Below are 17,227 nucleotides of genomic sequence, written 5' to 3'. Positions count from 1 at the left end.
TGTCTGTAGTATTTCACTGTCTAAGCATTGTTTGGATGAAAAGGTTTCTCCTGAAAATGCGCTGCCTTTGTAAGTGACTATCTCATTTCTACAGGACCAGTTCTGGTACTTCTGCCAGCGGAAATATCTTCTTCACATCTAATCTATCTTTTATAACCTCAATCCTGTCATCCATCAGTCTTCCCTGTTCTTGGAGAAACAATTATATTGACTAGTACAATGGCCAGCCTTCTTGTTGTCAGGACTAGTTTTACTGACAGATCACAAATTCCACAGTCTTTCACTGGTCCAGTGCTACTGGTTTTCCCATGGTACGATCCTTGCTGATGGACAAAGCCTTATGGTTACACCAGATGGCAAACTGTATCTCTGGATGTCAAAACAATCCTCTTAAAAAATTGAATGGGCGTATGCCTGATTATTGTTCACACAACCAAAAGTAGGCTGCTGACTGCGGGGTCTCAATGTGTTAGTTTGCAATAGAGGCTACTCTTCAAACGTATGCAAGTTGCTGACAGGTACTGAATAAACCCATACTTCCTTCTCTTGCCAGTCAACTTTGCTTTTCCTCTCAATAACTTTAGCATTCTAACCATTTCCCACGCATGGTATCCCCCATCCAAAAAAGCAAACAGCTCCTCCACCATTCAACCCTTCTGTCAAATGATTTCAAAGATTTTCCTTTAATGCCCTGCTTTGTATTCCATTCCATGCGATATATGGAAAGAAGGGGAACTGAAAACTCCACTATCCATTTCTGCATCTAGTCCTTTCCCAATGGATTGTTCCTCTGAGTATCGGAGAACCCAAGTCTGCCACGTCAATCAGCTCCTGCTGCTTCTCTGGGCAGCCCATTTTGTGAGTCCACCAACTCTCCGCTAAAGTGGTTAAATAGAAACCATTCAGTTATGCTTTTAGTTTGAAGCTATGATAAATCACTATTTGGTGGAGAGCACTCCCATGCACAAGCTAAATGCGCCCTGTTGTCAGTTTGAACCTGTATCCCACGGCTTTACTGTTCCAACTTAATTGGTTTGAGCTCTATTGCTCTATTGATTCACAGCTTCAATATCTTTATCAGGCCAGCTCCCTACTAGGATGAACAGCCCAGCTACAGCATCCTTTCAACTTCAGCCTTCGCATTTGGAGTGACAATACTGGATGACACAACAGTGGAGCAGAGGAGGCCATTTGGCCCATCATACCTGTGTCACTCTATCTATTTAAACCCATTGCATGGATCCACAGCCCTGTAACCTCTGTAAAACACAGTAGATAACCAATTCCCTTTTGAAAAGCTAATGTTGAGCTTGCTTTCACCATCCTTTCAGGCAGAGAACACGAGATTGGAATAACTCAGAGTAAAGCAATGGTTCCTTCTTTTACCAGCTGGTTTTAATGCTAGTCACCAGTGACCAATCCTCCTGCCAGTGGATGGACATAGTTCCTCTTCCACTTACTCAACCAAAATCCCACATCACTGGCTTTACGATCGTAGCTATTAGTTCCATTAGTCGACTATCTTCTTAGCTTCTTAACATTTTGCTTTGCAGGGCCAAGACTTTGGACAGCTACTAAAGCCTGGAGTAGCTTTCAATGGTTTGTCACAATGGCAGCGCTCAGAATGGCAGGGTTTTAGCAAGTCGGAATTGGACACACTCTTAGAAAGGAAGCGTTTGATGTCTAAGGATCGGTAATGCAGCTGGGCCACCTGAGGGTGGGTGAGGGGAGCTAGAGTCAACCTGTAAATTTAACCTAACTTCACTTACAGGTTCGGGGTGTGTGAGATTGAAAGGAAAGGGGAGAGGTTTATCAGGATGTTTGATCCAGCTTTCAGGAATTGAACCTGGACTGGGATCATGCTGTGTCACTTCACCATGCCTGCCACTCCCTCTTGCCTTCAATCACTCCCAGAATAGGTTGGCATTCTAAACTCACAGCCTCTGCGGTTTGTTACCGAGTCAGTCCTTTATGCACTAAGGGGGCACTGGTTGGAAATTAGGTTGGCAGGGCCTCAAGCTAAACAGAATGCAATTCATCGGCAAATGGTAGTTTCATGACACTACTGCAGAGCCTTAGCTTTAAGTTTCATGCTTAATAACTGAATGCAAATTTCATCAGTTGCTGTGGTGGGTTTTGAACCTTGCTGTCCCCAAGAGGTTAGTCTCTGGGCCTCTTGATTAGGCCAGCCACAGTTGTCCCTGTATTATCCCACAGCTGACTGTGCTGTATGTCTTACATTATAGCAGCAACCACACTTCAAAGGGTATTTCATTGACTCATAAGAAGCCCCACAGTGCAGAGAAAAGCCATTCTACCCATTGAGTCTGCACTGACTCTCTGAAGGGCATCCTACCTAAGCCCACCATACCTCTGCATTTCCTATGGCTAGTCCATCTAACCTACAAATCTTTGGACAATTTAGCATGGCCGATCCACCTAACCTGCACATCTTTGGACTGCAGGAAGAAACAGGAGCACCTGAAGGGAACTCATGCAGAACTGGGGAGAATGTGCAAATGCGACACAGTCACCCGAAGGTGGAATCGAAACCGGATCCCTAGCACTGAGGCAGCAGTGTTAACCACTGAACTACTGCGGTGCCCCTTTTTGTCTGCGTTTGAACATTTACAGATATCTTATCATGAATGTGAAATGCTTAGGGAGGTCTCAAATTAGTGAAAGGCACTCTAGCATATATTGATCATGAAAGCACTGCAAGTAATAGAGGCCAGGCTGGCTATCTCTCTGACATTGAAAAGGGATGGACCAACATACACAAGTGGAACAGGACCAGAGTGATTACCTTGTCGAAATTCTGCATCTGCTCACGGTTGGTGAGCCAAGCGTCCATGTCCTGAGTGGGCTGGATGACGAAGGCCTCGTAGTCGGCGAACATCTGGGTGAAGCGGTTGGCAAACACTTCTCGGAGTTGCACGGTGAGCTTGTAATCCCGCAGCTCTTCCTCGCTGTTCTGGCACTTGGTGTCCTTCTCCTTCGCCGCTGCCAGCTGGGGGGCGATCTCCATCTTCTCCACCGTCACCCCGGTGCGTTTGGCCAACGCCTGAAGCCGAGCCAACGTCTCGTTGCCCTTCAGCAGCTCGTACATGTTGATGGTGTTGCTGGTCAGGTTGCCATTCTTCTTGTCGTTGGCCAGGTCATCCAGCACCAGGTTCTTCAGCTTGGTGGCGCTCTCGCTGCAGTGCAGGGTCCCCTCGGGTGGGATCCCAAACTGCAGCAGCACCTCGGAGATTTCCTGGATGAACTCCAGCTTGTTTGGGAACTGGGGGAAATCCTCTGGGAGCTCGATGAAGTGGTTGTCAATGTCCACAAAGCACAGATTGGCCTGCGAGGGAGAGACAGATGAAGATTAAAACAGAAAGGGGTGAGAATTCTCGCTTTGCTCTGTACAAACAAGGCTTGCGGGTTCTTTCAGATGTGATATTAAACCAACCCCCTAATCTTCCCTCTGATGGCATGAAGGAATCCATGAGGAGAGAGGCAGGATTTTGCTGACGCAATGACCAATAATGATCCCTCAATAGACATCCCTAAAACACATCATCTGATCACGACCATTCTGCTGTTTGTGGGAGCTTGCTGTGCAGTTTGGCTGCTGCATGTCCCAAATTATAAAGGCATGAACGCCTCAAAGTCCTGAGTTTGTGAAAGGTGCTATATAAATGCAATTCTTTCTATCCTTAAGAATGACAGTTGGAGTCTGGCAACATTCTCTCCATAGCTCCACCATTTGGACACTGGAATTTACAACATACACTGACTGCTCTCCCCCTCTACCAATGATGGATCTTCTGTTCCTAAGTGGGTCAGTAATTAATGAATATATATCAGCAAGGACTTGGGAAAAGGGCTTTTACATTTTGTGAAAGCAGAGGCTTTATGTGGAAGTAGACGGGTGTGTGTGGTTAGTAAGTTTCCCAATGACTGAAGGTGTAGTAGCCAGCCAAGAAGGTCACCTCAGAATGCAATGGGACATTGACAAGGGCCAATAAACTGAGGAGTGGCAGATGGAGTTGAGGTTAGATAAATGTGAGGTGCTACATTTTGGAAAGGCAAATCAGGGCAGCACGTATACACTGAAGGTTGTGGGGAGTGTTGCTTAATAAAGAGACGCTGGAGTGCAGTTTCGTAGTTCCATCAAAGTACAGCCACCGGTAGAAAGGATATGAAGGAGACATTTGGTGTGCTCGCCTTTATCGGTCAGTGCATTGAGGATTGGAGTTGGGAGATCACTTAGCAGCCATATAGGACATTGATTCGGCTGCTTTTGGAATACTGCCATCGATTTTGGTCTCCTTGCGAGAGGAAGGATGTCGGCGCAACAATGAGGGCCGAAGGGCCTGTTCTGTGCTGTCTTGTTGTATGTATGTATGTTGTATGTTGAGTTGCCCATTCATCTATTTCGGGCTTCACAAGCCTCTTGATAAAGGCTTTTAATATGGAGGGTGCTTGCTCAAATTCACCTCCACACAGCATTTCTACCTATTCACAGTCAAGTGACAATACTGTTATGATCTGGTCAACAGGGATCACAATGGAGATCTCCGAGAAGGATGTGGGTGCAGTTCAATTTCATGTACTCAATGTCGCTCATTTGGTAACACATCTCCCCTTCAGGTTCTCAACTCGTCGGCTCCAGCCTCATCCACAGCTGGGCCTCGAGTAAGTCAGCACAGAGTCTATTGGATAAGTTAATAAATGGGCATCGGCTGCTTTAAGTGGGGTTTCTGAAGTTGCGATGGGAAGGCAGCGAGGCTAATATACTGGAGCAGTCATAAATCAGCAACTGGAGGGTGGATTTGACTTGATTGCATCCTGCGACTTGCCTGTTCAGCAGGGAAAATTTCAGGCATTATCTATACAATACATAAATATGTGGGTAATTTTCCATACTGCTAACGCTAGCCACCAGAGGATTGATAGTGGGCACTGCTGGCTTGGAATCTCTCTCAGTGCTGCCAATGAGTTTTGACCAACTCATCAAGTATTATTGCTCGTTGGGAGCCCCTTGAAACTCCAGTGTTCCCCAAAAGACTTGGGATTGCATGACCTGCCACGCCTCACTGGTTAAAATGGTAAAAAATCATCAAAATGGGCATTAAAACCTTCCCAAGATGAATCATGCACCTTAGCTGCAGTTTATATTGCATAAGGAGATTTCGTTTACTGTCCCCGAGAGTAAAGATGTTGGAAACAAATCTTAATAAGCCTGAGAACGGGTCATTTTCCAGTAATGAAACATATTATCCTGAAGTACGTCAAGGTTAAAATAAAAATCAAGGTGAAGATTCAATGATCCAGTCATCAAGAATTGCACTTAAAGACCAATGGGATCCCACTGAAATCATTTTCATTATATGGTACCTTCACATCTCTCTTACTCTATGAACGTAATTCACCAATCACGGACTCAGGTACATTTCAATGTGAATCCAAAATCATTCACCCTCACTGTGCTTCCCTTCTATCAGTGAACTACATGATCGAAAAGATGAGGGATAGCAATATGAGAGAGACAGGCAAACTGGCCTTACATTAATCTCTTCCTAAATTTGATGCCAGGAGATCACTGTTGAAGCTGTCTTCTGCAGGCCAATGGCAGAGCCTTGGACTGTCCAATGAATATCACAAGTCTGTCGTTGGTGGATGCGTTTAACAATGTAAACATTATCTCCGCTGTATGTTTTGCTCTTGGAATTTAACTCGGCAAGACCAAGAAAAGCACCACAGATGCCAGGGAACCGATATACACACACACACACACACACACACACACACACACAAAACCACATTCACTCATTTCGGATAAACCAAATGAACCGTCCTGCCCCAATGTTCTTCAGTCCAAACTGCCCCCATATGCCTGGGCGCTGAGCCTGTTCCCCCAAATCAGGTTCTGAGTGGGAGACCTGGTCAAAGCAGGACCAAAGTGTGCCACGTCTTACTGTTGTGATCTCATGTCCATTTGGCTTGAGACTCCAAAACTCATTTTACATCTGATCCTTAACACCAACTAGGCATGGGGTGATGTTTCATCACCCAGATGTATAATACAGAAATAGACCTTTCGGTCCAACCAGTTGACACTGACCAAAATCCCAACCCAAACTAGTCCCACCTGCCCACACTTGACCCATTTCCCTCCAAAGCCTTCTTATTCATGAACTTAATGCTGTAACTGGACCCATTTACACCACATTCTCTGGCAATTAGTTCCAAACACACACCACTCTCTGTGTAAAAAACTCATTCCTCATGTCCTTCTTAAATCTTTCCCCTCTCGCCTTAAACCTATGCCCCCTAATTTCAAACTGTCCTACTCTAGGGAAACGACCCTTGTCAATCATCTTATCAATGCCCCTCATGATTCTATAAACCCCTATGAGGTCACCTCTCAACCTTCTACATTCCACAGGAAGAAGTCCCAGATTTTTCAGTCTATTTTTGTACCTCGCGCTCTCCATTCCCAGAAACATCCTGGTAAATCTTTTCTGAATCCTCTCCTGTCTATTAATATTCTTCCTGTAACAGGGCAACCAGACTTGCACAGAGTGCTCCACATGAGGCCTCACCAAAATTCTGTACAACCTTAACACGGCATCCCAACTTTTGTACTCAAATGTCTGAGCAATGAAGGCAAGTGTGATAAACGCCTTTTTAATCACCCTACCTACCAGTGATGAAAGTTTCAAAGAATTATGCACCTGTGATCGGTAATTTACTTGATTTCCATGCCTGTTCGCGTATAGTGATATTGTAAGATTGACCGGACATTAACCCCTCAGCAGCATGAACGTTGATTCCCTTAGAAGTGGGGTCAGGGCTGTATTATCAAAACTTGTTTCTACGGGGCTGAAAGAACTATCTCGATTGTCTCGAGATGAACCAACATGGGAAGTCATAAACACAGCCCAGTCCCTCACTCAAGTCAACCTTCCATCCACTGACTCCATCTATAGATCCTGCTGCCTTGGGAAAGCAGCCAACATAATCAAATGCCCTCTCCCACCTAGGTTATTATCCCTTCCACTCTCTTCCGTGGAACAGAAGATATAAAAGTTTGAATACACATTTGAACAGATTCAAGAACAGCTTCTTCCCCACTGTTACCAAACCTTTGAATGGACTTCTCAAATGTTGATGTTGATTTCTCTCACTCTCGGCACCTTCTATGTGACTGAACACTGTACTCTACACTCTGTCCTGCTTTCCTGGTGTACTTTCTATGATATGATCCACCTGTACGGCACGTAAAACAACACTTCTCACTTTATCTTGGTACAAGTGACAACAATAAATCAAATCAAAAGTCATGTGATGCTGCCTAGTTCGTGCGAAATCTTGCGTCAATACTGGTTCATTGGGCCCTTCGGACCAAGTCCCTCCAACTAACATGGCCTTCTGTAACAGTAGACACCAATTCAGTCCAAACATCATGAAGGCAGTGCATGCCTTATAGATAGTCTCCATGACCTGTAACCAGGAAGTTCTCCTGTGGTTTTAGCCAGTCTGCTGCCATCATCTCTGAACATGGTACATACAGTGGGAGCTCTCTTGTTGGCACGACAGGCCAACTCGCAGCTCTATCCACAATCAGGAAGGTTTGTGGGTCAATACCATTTTTTCTGAAAGGCGGTCGGGACACGATAATTGGGCACACTGCTCAAAAACCGTTCGCGTGGAAAAGCGCCAATCTTATTATTATTGATCATCATCAAGTATCTGCAAGGTGCCCATTCATGGGTACATTGTGAGGAAAAGGGGAGGGGTCCCTCACTCCCAACAACAGCACTACCAATGTTAACTTACCTTGTGCATGAGGACACATCAATTGGGTGCATACTACAGGACACTGGATTCCCTAGTTAACATAGTAACTCGGTGCACGTGGAGCAATGTTGGAGGCGTGCGCGAGACACAAAAGGCGACAAGCAGAGGCAAGGTCAATCTTATTTCATGCAGCACAGTCTCCAGAGACTTCAAGAAACAAGGAAAGAACATTGGCAAAAAAAAAGCTAAATATCCAATCCTAACCACTATCAGTGACACGCTGCACCTGTTAAACAGCTACACTTCACGTTAATAGCTGTGTGAGTTAAACAGAAATGTCAAAACAGGCCCAGACTGACGACTTAATTGAGACCTCTAGGGGATTTTGAGGTGTTGCAATATTTCACTTGGTTTCTATAAATGACCACAAAATGCTCACGTTAGAAGCAGACATGTTCGAGTTAATATTTCCAGGAATTAACAGGAAGCAAAGGTAATAAACAGATTGCCTTTAATCATGGGAGTCATTTGGAATTGAATAAAAGGGAGAACTCACCTTGGGGTATAATCAGAAGGTGCTTGACAATATCTCCTAAATGGCTATTCTTTGAAGGTTAACCAGCACAAAGGGGATATTAGTGCACTGTTTAACTGCGGCAGCATCACAGCCAAAACCATTCCTGCCGTCACTCAAAGCCCGCATACAATCTGAGATAACACGGTGTAGAGCTGGAGGAACACAGCAGGCCAAGCAGTATCAGAGGAGCAGGAAAGCTGACGTTTCGGGCCTGGACCCGCATACAATCAGAATGTTCAGTCAGGAGTTGCTGGACTTTAAGCAGCAGCAGGAACCCAATCTAAGTCTTTCGCTAATTCAGGAGCACTGAGGGCAACTCTTGCCCCTTAACCATTGTTTGGGGGGTGGGTAAGAATTGTGAGAACGGGTTTTGTGTAAGCAAGGGAAGAACAAGAATGTGTTTACCGTGGGGGCTGATAGCCAAGAATGGTCCTCTACAGGTCGAGATGGAAAACAAGGTCAAGATCCAGGCTTATCAGAGGCCTCAAAAATCAAACCATAATAATCACATTTTTCACAAGATACATACATTAGCAAGTGATTTCAAATGTCTCACATTCAGCACAATCTGCAGGCATTTTCAAAACTATGTAGTAAACAACTAAAATGCTTCACCTATTTTTTTCCTGATTAATTTGCATGGAACCAAACTGATAAACGTAAAGAAATATCACCGAATCGAAATAATGCCAGCCAAGAAATTTATTTGAAAAAATACGACACCTGAAAAGTAACTAAGTTTTGAAGGCACTTGAAAACCTTATTGATGTTTTGTTTTCAATGAACCATCAACACAAGCTAGTGATTTAATTATGGCCAAAAAAATACAAGTCAGTGATATTCATATGAAAGAAGTATAAAATCAGAGAATTAAATAGCAACGCTGGCCTCTTTTATTATAGAGTCATGGAATCATACAGCATGGAATCAGACCCTTCTGTTGAACCGGTACATGCCAAACATAATCCCGACTAAACTAGTCCCAGCTGCCTGCACTTGGCACATATCCCTCCAAACTTTTCTTTGTGCTTATCTAAGTGTCTTTTAAATGTTGTAATTGTGCCCACATTGACCAGTTCTCAGGATGTTCATTCCACATGCAAACCACTCTTGTGTGTAAAACAAAACTACCCTTCATGTCTTTTTAAAATGTCTCTTTTTTTCAACCCCTAGTCTTGAAATCCCCCATTCCCAGAAAAAGACAGTTATCATTAGCCTAACTATACCCTTCGTGATTTAATAAACCTCTCAACCTCCTAAGGTCCAGCAAAAAAAATCCCCAGCCTATTCAGCCTCTCCTTCTAACTCAAAACTTCCATACCTGCAATATCCTGGTAAATCCCTTCTGAACCCTTTCTAGCTTAATAATATCCTTCCTATAACATGGTAAACAGAACTGGCCACAACAAAACCGAAAAGAAAGAAGTCTTTAAGCATCAATTTCACATGACTTAAAGCAGAACTCGTACATCAATCATAGACTTGGTCTTCAGTATTCTGGTTATGAATGCAGAGAACCAGAGGAGGGAGAACAGATTGCAAAACAAAGTATAGACTAAATCACCATAATGAAATTATTAGAATTCATATCCTGACCTTTGCTAACAGGTATTCACTGAATGCTACAATTTGCCTGGAGTCCACTCAGCCCAACATGTCTGTAAATTGGCATTTGAAAAACAATCAGTCCCATTCCTCTGCTCTTCGCCCAGAATCTGCACTGGCCTCTGCTCCTGCACAGCCTCAACCTTAATGTTCTCATCCTTATTCTCAATTCCCTTCACGGTCTGTGTTTTGTGCCCCACTCCACAACTGTCTACCTGGTCTCCAGCTATCTAGGCATCAACATTTGGACCTGCTCCAATATCCTTCCAGCTGCTCCTTTAGGCCCAACCCTTCGACTAAATGTTATATCACTTGTTCGAATTTCCTCTCACATGGCATTGATAAAGCTTCTGTGAGGTGTCTTAGAACATTTTGTTACTCAATGCAAGTTGTTAATGTGCATCCTCTAAAGTAGGCCCGACCAACAGGCAGCCCAGAACAGCTCACGTCAAGCTATTGTTAAAAATACCAGCGTTTTGCAAGCAGTGGATTTTGCAAGCAGCTGCTCCTATAATCAGAGGTCGCCTCGCCTCTGCATTTGTTGCAAGTACCAGTGAGGACATCAGCTGCAAGACAGAAACCGTCTGCAACTGGAGCAGGGAGTCGCACTGTGAGTGTTTTCACTCAATACCAGGGCTGAGCCACAAATGAGAGTCGGCGGGGGGGGGTGAATGGAGAACGGTGAGGGTTACAGGGAGACAGGGGCAAGAAGGGAAATATGGGTCAGCAGGGTCAGTCAGGGGGAAATGGAAAATTATGACTCATGGTGGCGAAGGCTATGGCATAGCTCAGGGCTTACCAGGCAGAGGGAAGGGCGTTTTGACACCATCACGGTCACCTGGTTCCGCTTCTCAGCGATATTGATCAGTGATATTGTTCAACGAGCTCTCCTGGGACTGAATGAGTGAACTGGACTGTGGGCAATGAGTGAGTGAGTGAACGAGAGCACAAGTGAGTGGGTGTCATCTGGTGAAAGTGGGTGAGTGTCAACGAGCGAGTGAAATTCGCTGAGTTGAGTTGGTGAGCGGAAGTGGATATGAATGAGTGAAAGGTTGTGTTGTGTGTGAGAGTGAATGTGTGTAGGGTAAAGTCAATATAAGAGAATGTGTGTCTGCTATAGGGTGATCTGTGTTTGGTGAGTGAACACGTGTTTGTGGGTAAGTGAATGTGTGGGCTGGGTGGCTGGGTGTACAAATGGGCGGGAGTGTGTAGGGAAAGTGAAACTGAGCCAGATACACAATCATCCTCTTCCCTGTCCATCCGCAAAGCAGGAGAGGAGGAAAACTAAGGCAATCAGGGACTGCACTCCCCACTTCCGTGTGAATACTGTCACGGCTTACTAAAAGTGTGCCCCATTAGGGGTAAACCAGGGTCAGCATTAATGAAATTAGCTCCTCAGCTCAGCCCATTCCCTACCTCCGTCTCTGCAATCAGGACTTGGGGTCGAGTTTGTCTCTCTATAGCTTTGCTCCTTACTGGGATACAAACAGCAAGAAAAACAATATTATTAGTTAACTCCACTGTTTGGCACTGCGATTGTTCTTAACCGTTCATTTCAATTAATAAATTATTGCTTTGGAATTGCTTTATTTCCCGAAATTCCTGTTTCCTGACATGATAAACCTTATCTTTCTGAAAACTGCTTGCCAGTCTCCTCGAGGAGAAAAACTGAGATGTGCCCCTCCATGTGAAAGATTTGGACACCCTGCAGTCAAATAGTTATCTTTTCACTGCCCCTGAGGTTGCTTGTGAAAGATCACTGGTGGAGAACAGTTGCCATGGAAGCTACATTACCATTACTGTATTCCAACGAGACAATCGCCACATGAAATTTCAATGGGATTTAATAAAAATTCCAAGTTTTAACTTCAATTTCCTTCTTCCAGTTGTGCCTATTTCCTCTCCCAAGGCTGCCAAATCTCTCCGGTATGTGTACGTAACCTCACCCAAAATTGGCTGTTCTTCATTGTTGAACATTGACCCTCGCATGTCACATATACATTAGGAGGTAAAGTGGTTACGGTGCTATTCGATGAGGTACACCACATTAAAACCTACTCCAACCCAAGTATCGGATCCTGCCAACTCTGTTCCGGCTTTCAATCCATCGAACTGCATTCCCATTTATAGCCATTCCGCTCATTGGGCAAGATCACCCCGTACTTATAAAAAAAGGAGTAAGAAAGATGCAAGTGTTGCGTCAGGTAATAGTTCTGAAAAGGTTAACATTGGAACTCCATTAAGTTCCACTCAGCCTGAGGATTTCATCACCTTGGCTGGGAAAGAAGAGTTTAGTTTAAGAGCCCACTGGAGACAGATGTCTCATCATTGCTTCCTGATCATCCTAGTTATCGAATCTAACAAGTCAATGTAATTTGTAGATATTTTTAATCAACTAGTTCAGGCACGTCTCTGGGACTTGAAGCTGGGCTTTCTAGCCAAGAGGTAAGCAGGCCCTTTGCATCATGACAAACCTTAAGGGAATTTGTATCTATGGCAGATTTCCTAAACTACCTATTGTTCAAACAAGTGCCTCTTCTTGTTGAGACTCACCTGTGATTCATCCTTAACCAAATCAGCTCTTATACAGTCTCTTATAGAGTTGTACAGCATGAAAACAGGTCCAAGTTGTCTAAGCTGACCAGATATCCTGAACTGATCTAGTCTTATTTTCCAGGATTTGGCCCATATCCATCTAAAACCTTCCTATTCATATGCACATCCAGATGTCTTTTAAAGTTGTGATTGTACCAGCCTCCATCACTTCCTCTGGCAGCTCATTCCATACATGAACCACCCTCTGCGTGAAAAAGACCTCCCTTAGGTCCGTTGTAAATCTTTACCCTCCCACCTTAAATCTATGCTCTCTAGTTTTGGACTCCCCTACCCTGGGGAAAAGACCTTGGCTATTCACCTTATCCATGGTCCTCATGATCTTGTAAACCTCTGTACGATCACCTCTCAGCCCTAGACCCAGTTCAGAAAGGAGGAGACTATTTAACCTGATGTGTATTTAATGATGATTGGCGGCAGCATTCCACCCCAACAATTTTTTAAAAAGGTTATTCACGTGATGTGGTTGTCACTGCCAAGCCAAAACTTATTACCAATCCTTTATTGCCCTTGAACTGAGTGGCTTGCTGCGCCATTTCAGAGGGCAGTCCGGAATCAACCACATTGCTGTGGGACTGGAATCATTTGAAGGTCAGATCAAGTAACGATGGCAGATTTCCTTCCATAAAAGGACATGAGTTAACCATATGGGTTTTTACAATTATTGACCGTGGTCATTATTAGACCAACTTCTTAAAAAGTTCACATTTTAATTGAATTCAGATTTCACCATCTGCCATTATGGAATTTGAACCCTTTTATCTGAGACCCTGGGTTGTTAGCCTCATGAGTATTAGCACAGCCCCTCTCTGACAGTGGTTGGTTCCATAGCAAATATATATGAAAAAGCAAGTCCCTCGGTTCTGAGGAAGGGTCAGTATCAAGTACAGCACAGTAGTTCTGAGGAAGGGTCACTGGGTCCGAAACATTAACTCTGATTTTTTTCTTCATAGATGCTGCCAGACCTGCTGAGCTTTTCCAACAACTTCTGTTTTTGTCCCTCGGTACTAATATAGAAATTCATACTTCCACCCTCATCTCCAGGGGCACTCTGTCTATCCTGTTAAATTCCTCACATACCTCAGGAGAGTCTCTGGTTACCGTGCCCGAGGAGTCATGCTTTACAGCTCACTGATGTTAAAGCCAATATTGGCCTCAATGTCAGACCTCAATCTCGAACGCATGGATGGCCCTTTTATACAGATCACCAGATTTTGTCCAGCTACAACCCTATGATCTTCATAGAAGAATTCTGGAAATTTAACATAAATAAAAAAGATAGCTTATTTCATCATCTCTGCCTCCTCTCTTGAAGGCACAGAGCCATCATCGTGATTTCCGAGGTGCCAACAGCTCTCCAGTCCTCCTTGCCAGGGTGCCCAGTCTTCACATCCGACCTGGTACTGAAGTGCTTTTAGCACAGACAGCGTCACAGCTTTGCTGATGCCATTCTCACCCACTCCTACTGTATTTGGAGGCCGACCTAAGTCTGCAAATCAACACTTGAGTTGATACTCTGGACTGTGTTCTATAGAGAAAAAACATTGCCTACCGCAGTTGACACGAGTGAAGGATACACTGCCCAAGGCATTCTACACCACTGCAGAACTCTCACACTGTGTACTGAATAGTACAATCTGAAGCACCCACACACTTTCCTGGATTGAGTACATCATGAAGGCATACGCACTTCAAACTGTATTCAACATGACTGTAGGGCTTTCTCTCACTGCACTCCATAGTGCAGTCTGAGGGAAATATACTCTTTACTGCATTGAGTATATAGTGAAAGTCACACATTATAATGCATTCTCCCTTACAGAAAGACAGACACACTGTGTTCTACCTAGTATGATCTAAGGACACAGTGTTTTTTGCACTCAGTATATTATGAATGTCACATACTGTGTACTGTACAGTCTGTGCATCCTTCAGTATGAATTCAATAAAGCCCTGCCAATTTCTTGTTTGGTTGTGCAAAGAAGGATAGTTACAGTGATACATTGATTGTATAATATTTGTCATGGTGTTTTGACACAGTAGTTCCTCAAAGGGTTCATTTCTTTCGGTTTTGGAGTAGTTATAGTTGGCTGGATAAATTCAGATGAAGAAGAGTTCATTCTCAAGAGTGAGAAGCTGAGTTTCCAGCTCAGACCCCCAGGGGACCATTTCACTCATCACATTCTGTCAATTTCAGAATAATCCTTTGTCCTTACTCTCTATTTGCTACTTTTGAACCAATATTGACTCATGTTACAAGATTCCTGCACATCTTTATAATTGCTCCTTATTTAACTCTCTCACCACCCTGAACGGCTGCATTTATAGACATGGCATTAGTGAGATTGAGTCATCGTTATTAAGTGATACCCAGCAGGCTCACTGTTGTATCACTCCACCACCAACTTCATTGAGGCTTCCCGAAGCCACTTCAACTGCAGCCTTGAGGCTCCAACTCATCCATTTCATCCCATTGTGCGAAATTGCAGGAGCTGCAAATGTAAAATATCAAGCAACCCTCTGCCAGTAACAAGGCCCTAGGCAAACATTGATGATAACAGTTTCAAGTGACAGCACCCACATCAATATTGCAATGTGAGTGTATAAATCTGACAGTATCAGTCTGGTCTCCAGACCCTCATCCAATTTAAGACCTCTCGTTGTCTGCTTAATGCTGCTAACCTATCTCTGGCTAAAGAATCTGTGTAGTAGCCAAAAGTGTGTTTGCTTTTTAGAGACTGAGAAAGATGAAGAATATTTCTCTTGTAGCCACTCAAGTTCAAAACACATTTCCATTTTAGCTCGACACACACGCTCTGGAAAGTGGTGAAATTGGATTTGAGCTGAAGTAAGTCTGTATTCCAATGGAACAATCACCTGACAATTGCATGTGTTCAAAGCAATCAGGGTGATTCAAACTGCACACCAAGTAATCAGCATTTCTTTTATATAGCTTTCTTATTTCTACTGAAGACCTGGAAATCACTAGTACTTGCCTGTTACAGGCTGCAGCACAACTCAGCTGATATTTCATCGTTGTTTTTGCTTATTCTCTGTCAGGATTGGCTTCTATCTTTTCACTGTCTGCAGCATAACTTTTTTTAAGCACAGTCGAGCTTTGTGGCGGTAATAGCAACAGGAGTAGGTCATTCTGTCCCTCAAATCTGCTCTGCTATTCTACAGGGAGAGGCAGTAGATTAGTAGTATTATCACTGGGCTGAAATCCAGGTAATGTTCTGGGGACCTAGGTTCAAATCCCATCATAGCAGAAGGTAGAACCTGAATTCAATATTGGGGAGGGGAAAATTCTGGAATTACGTGTCTTATGATGACCGTGAATCCATTGTCAATCGTTGGAAACTTTTGAAGATAAAGTAGTCTTAACAAAAGTGGGGAGGCACTTTGCAACAGAAATAACTGTGTTAGTGAATAGACACCAAACTGTAAATAAGATTTTGGTAATGTTCTGAGGACCTGGGTTCAAATTCTACAATGGTAGATGGTCAAATTTTAATTCAATAAAAATCTGGAATTGAGAGTCTAATGATGACCTTGAATCCATTGTTGAATGCTGGATAAAAACCTATCTGGTTCACTATCATCCTTTCAGAAAGGAAGCTGCCATCCTTACCTGTTCTAGACTAGATATGGCTTCAGTGCCACAGCAATGCAGTTGACTGTTAACTGCTCTCTGGGGTGGGCAATCAATGCTGGCCTAGCCAGCCATGCCCCCAGTCAATGAGTAAAAATAAAACATGGCAGATTTGTAACCTAACCCTACAAGCTCACCTTGGTCCCAGAAGCTATCAATACCTAATAAAAATCTGACAAACTCAGTTTAGAAATTTTCATTGAACTCCAGCCTTTTGTGGCAAAAATCTAGGATCTTCTGCTTACTCCTCAAGAGAAAATCTTTTTTCATTTATTCACTTGTAGGACATGGGCATTATTGGCTAGGCCAATGTTTTATGGAAAGTCTCTAGTTGCCCATGAGAAGGTGATGGTGAGCTGCCTTCTTGAACCTCTAGAGTTCATGTTGGTGAATAAATATTATTAGCGAATGGTCTCACTCACATGTTCAAACTTGAGCTTTTCAATCCACCCGCATCATTTCCGCAAACCCAGAGAAATCGCTTTTCTTTGGCTACAGTAGAAAAATATGCTCATCGTCCTCAAAGCCTCAATTAAATCAGTTGCCCATCTTCAATGTTAGTGAATGACTAATTTGGAGTGTGTTCAAATCTGTTACAGTATGGTAATGTGAATTCAGTTTATTTTCAATGTCTGGGATTAAAGGCGGACATAAATTTAAAAAAAATTCATGGAGCTGTTTTGGATTGTTGTAGAAACTGGGCTTGAGGTACTAGAATGAAATTAACTGGGCAACGTAGGGTCTGACATATGTTATAAAAATGTAAAAATAGATAGGATTTTTCTTGCAACATTCATGAAATACATCAGCCATCAGGTTAAAAATGCAGCTGTTTCTCACACAGCTAACAGTCTCAAGGTTGATATTATCTAGGTCAGTTGTTTCAAGGTTTTATGTAAGGAACCTCTTCAAACTCCTGGATAAAGCTGATCGTGTTCTTGTTTCGTTTGAGTGAGTTTGTCATTAATTAGCCTCACAGGATCTCAAAA

The 17,227-nt window shown here is 43.5% G+C and overlaps 1 protein-coding gene across 4 annotated transcripts in view; it reads right to left on the bottom strand.

Moving 5' to 3' along the window:
- Positions 1-17,227, bottom strand: part of LOC125461119 (DENN domain-containing protein 5B-like) — a 266,830-nt gene that overhangs the window by 78,979 nt on the left and 170,624 nt on the right. For all 4 annotated transcript variants that reach the window (XM_059652281.1, XM_059652279.1, XM_059652280.1 and 1 more), the window contains one exon: positions 2,807-3,346. In XM_059652281.1, coding sequence (XP_059508264.1) covers positions 2,807-3,346 — 540 coding nt within the window. The remainder of the gene's footprint in view (positions 1-2,806; positions 3,347-17,227) is intronic.

The sequence above is a fragment of the Stegostoma tigrinum genome, chromosome 18 (genome assembly GCF_030684315.1).
Source record: "Stegostoma tigrinum isolate sSteTig4 chromosome 18, sSteTig4.hap1, whole genome shotgun sequence".
NCBI lineage: Eukaryota > Metazoa > Chordata > Chondrichthyes > Orectolobiformes > Stegostomatidae > Stegostoma > Stegostoma tigrinum.
The sequence above is the reverse complement of the archived record's forward strand: the minus strand, read 5'-3'. Positions and strand labels throughout refer to the sequence as shown.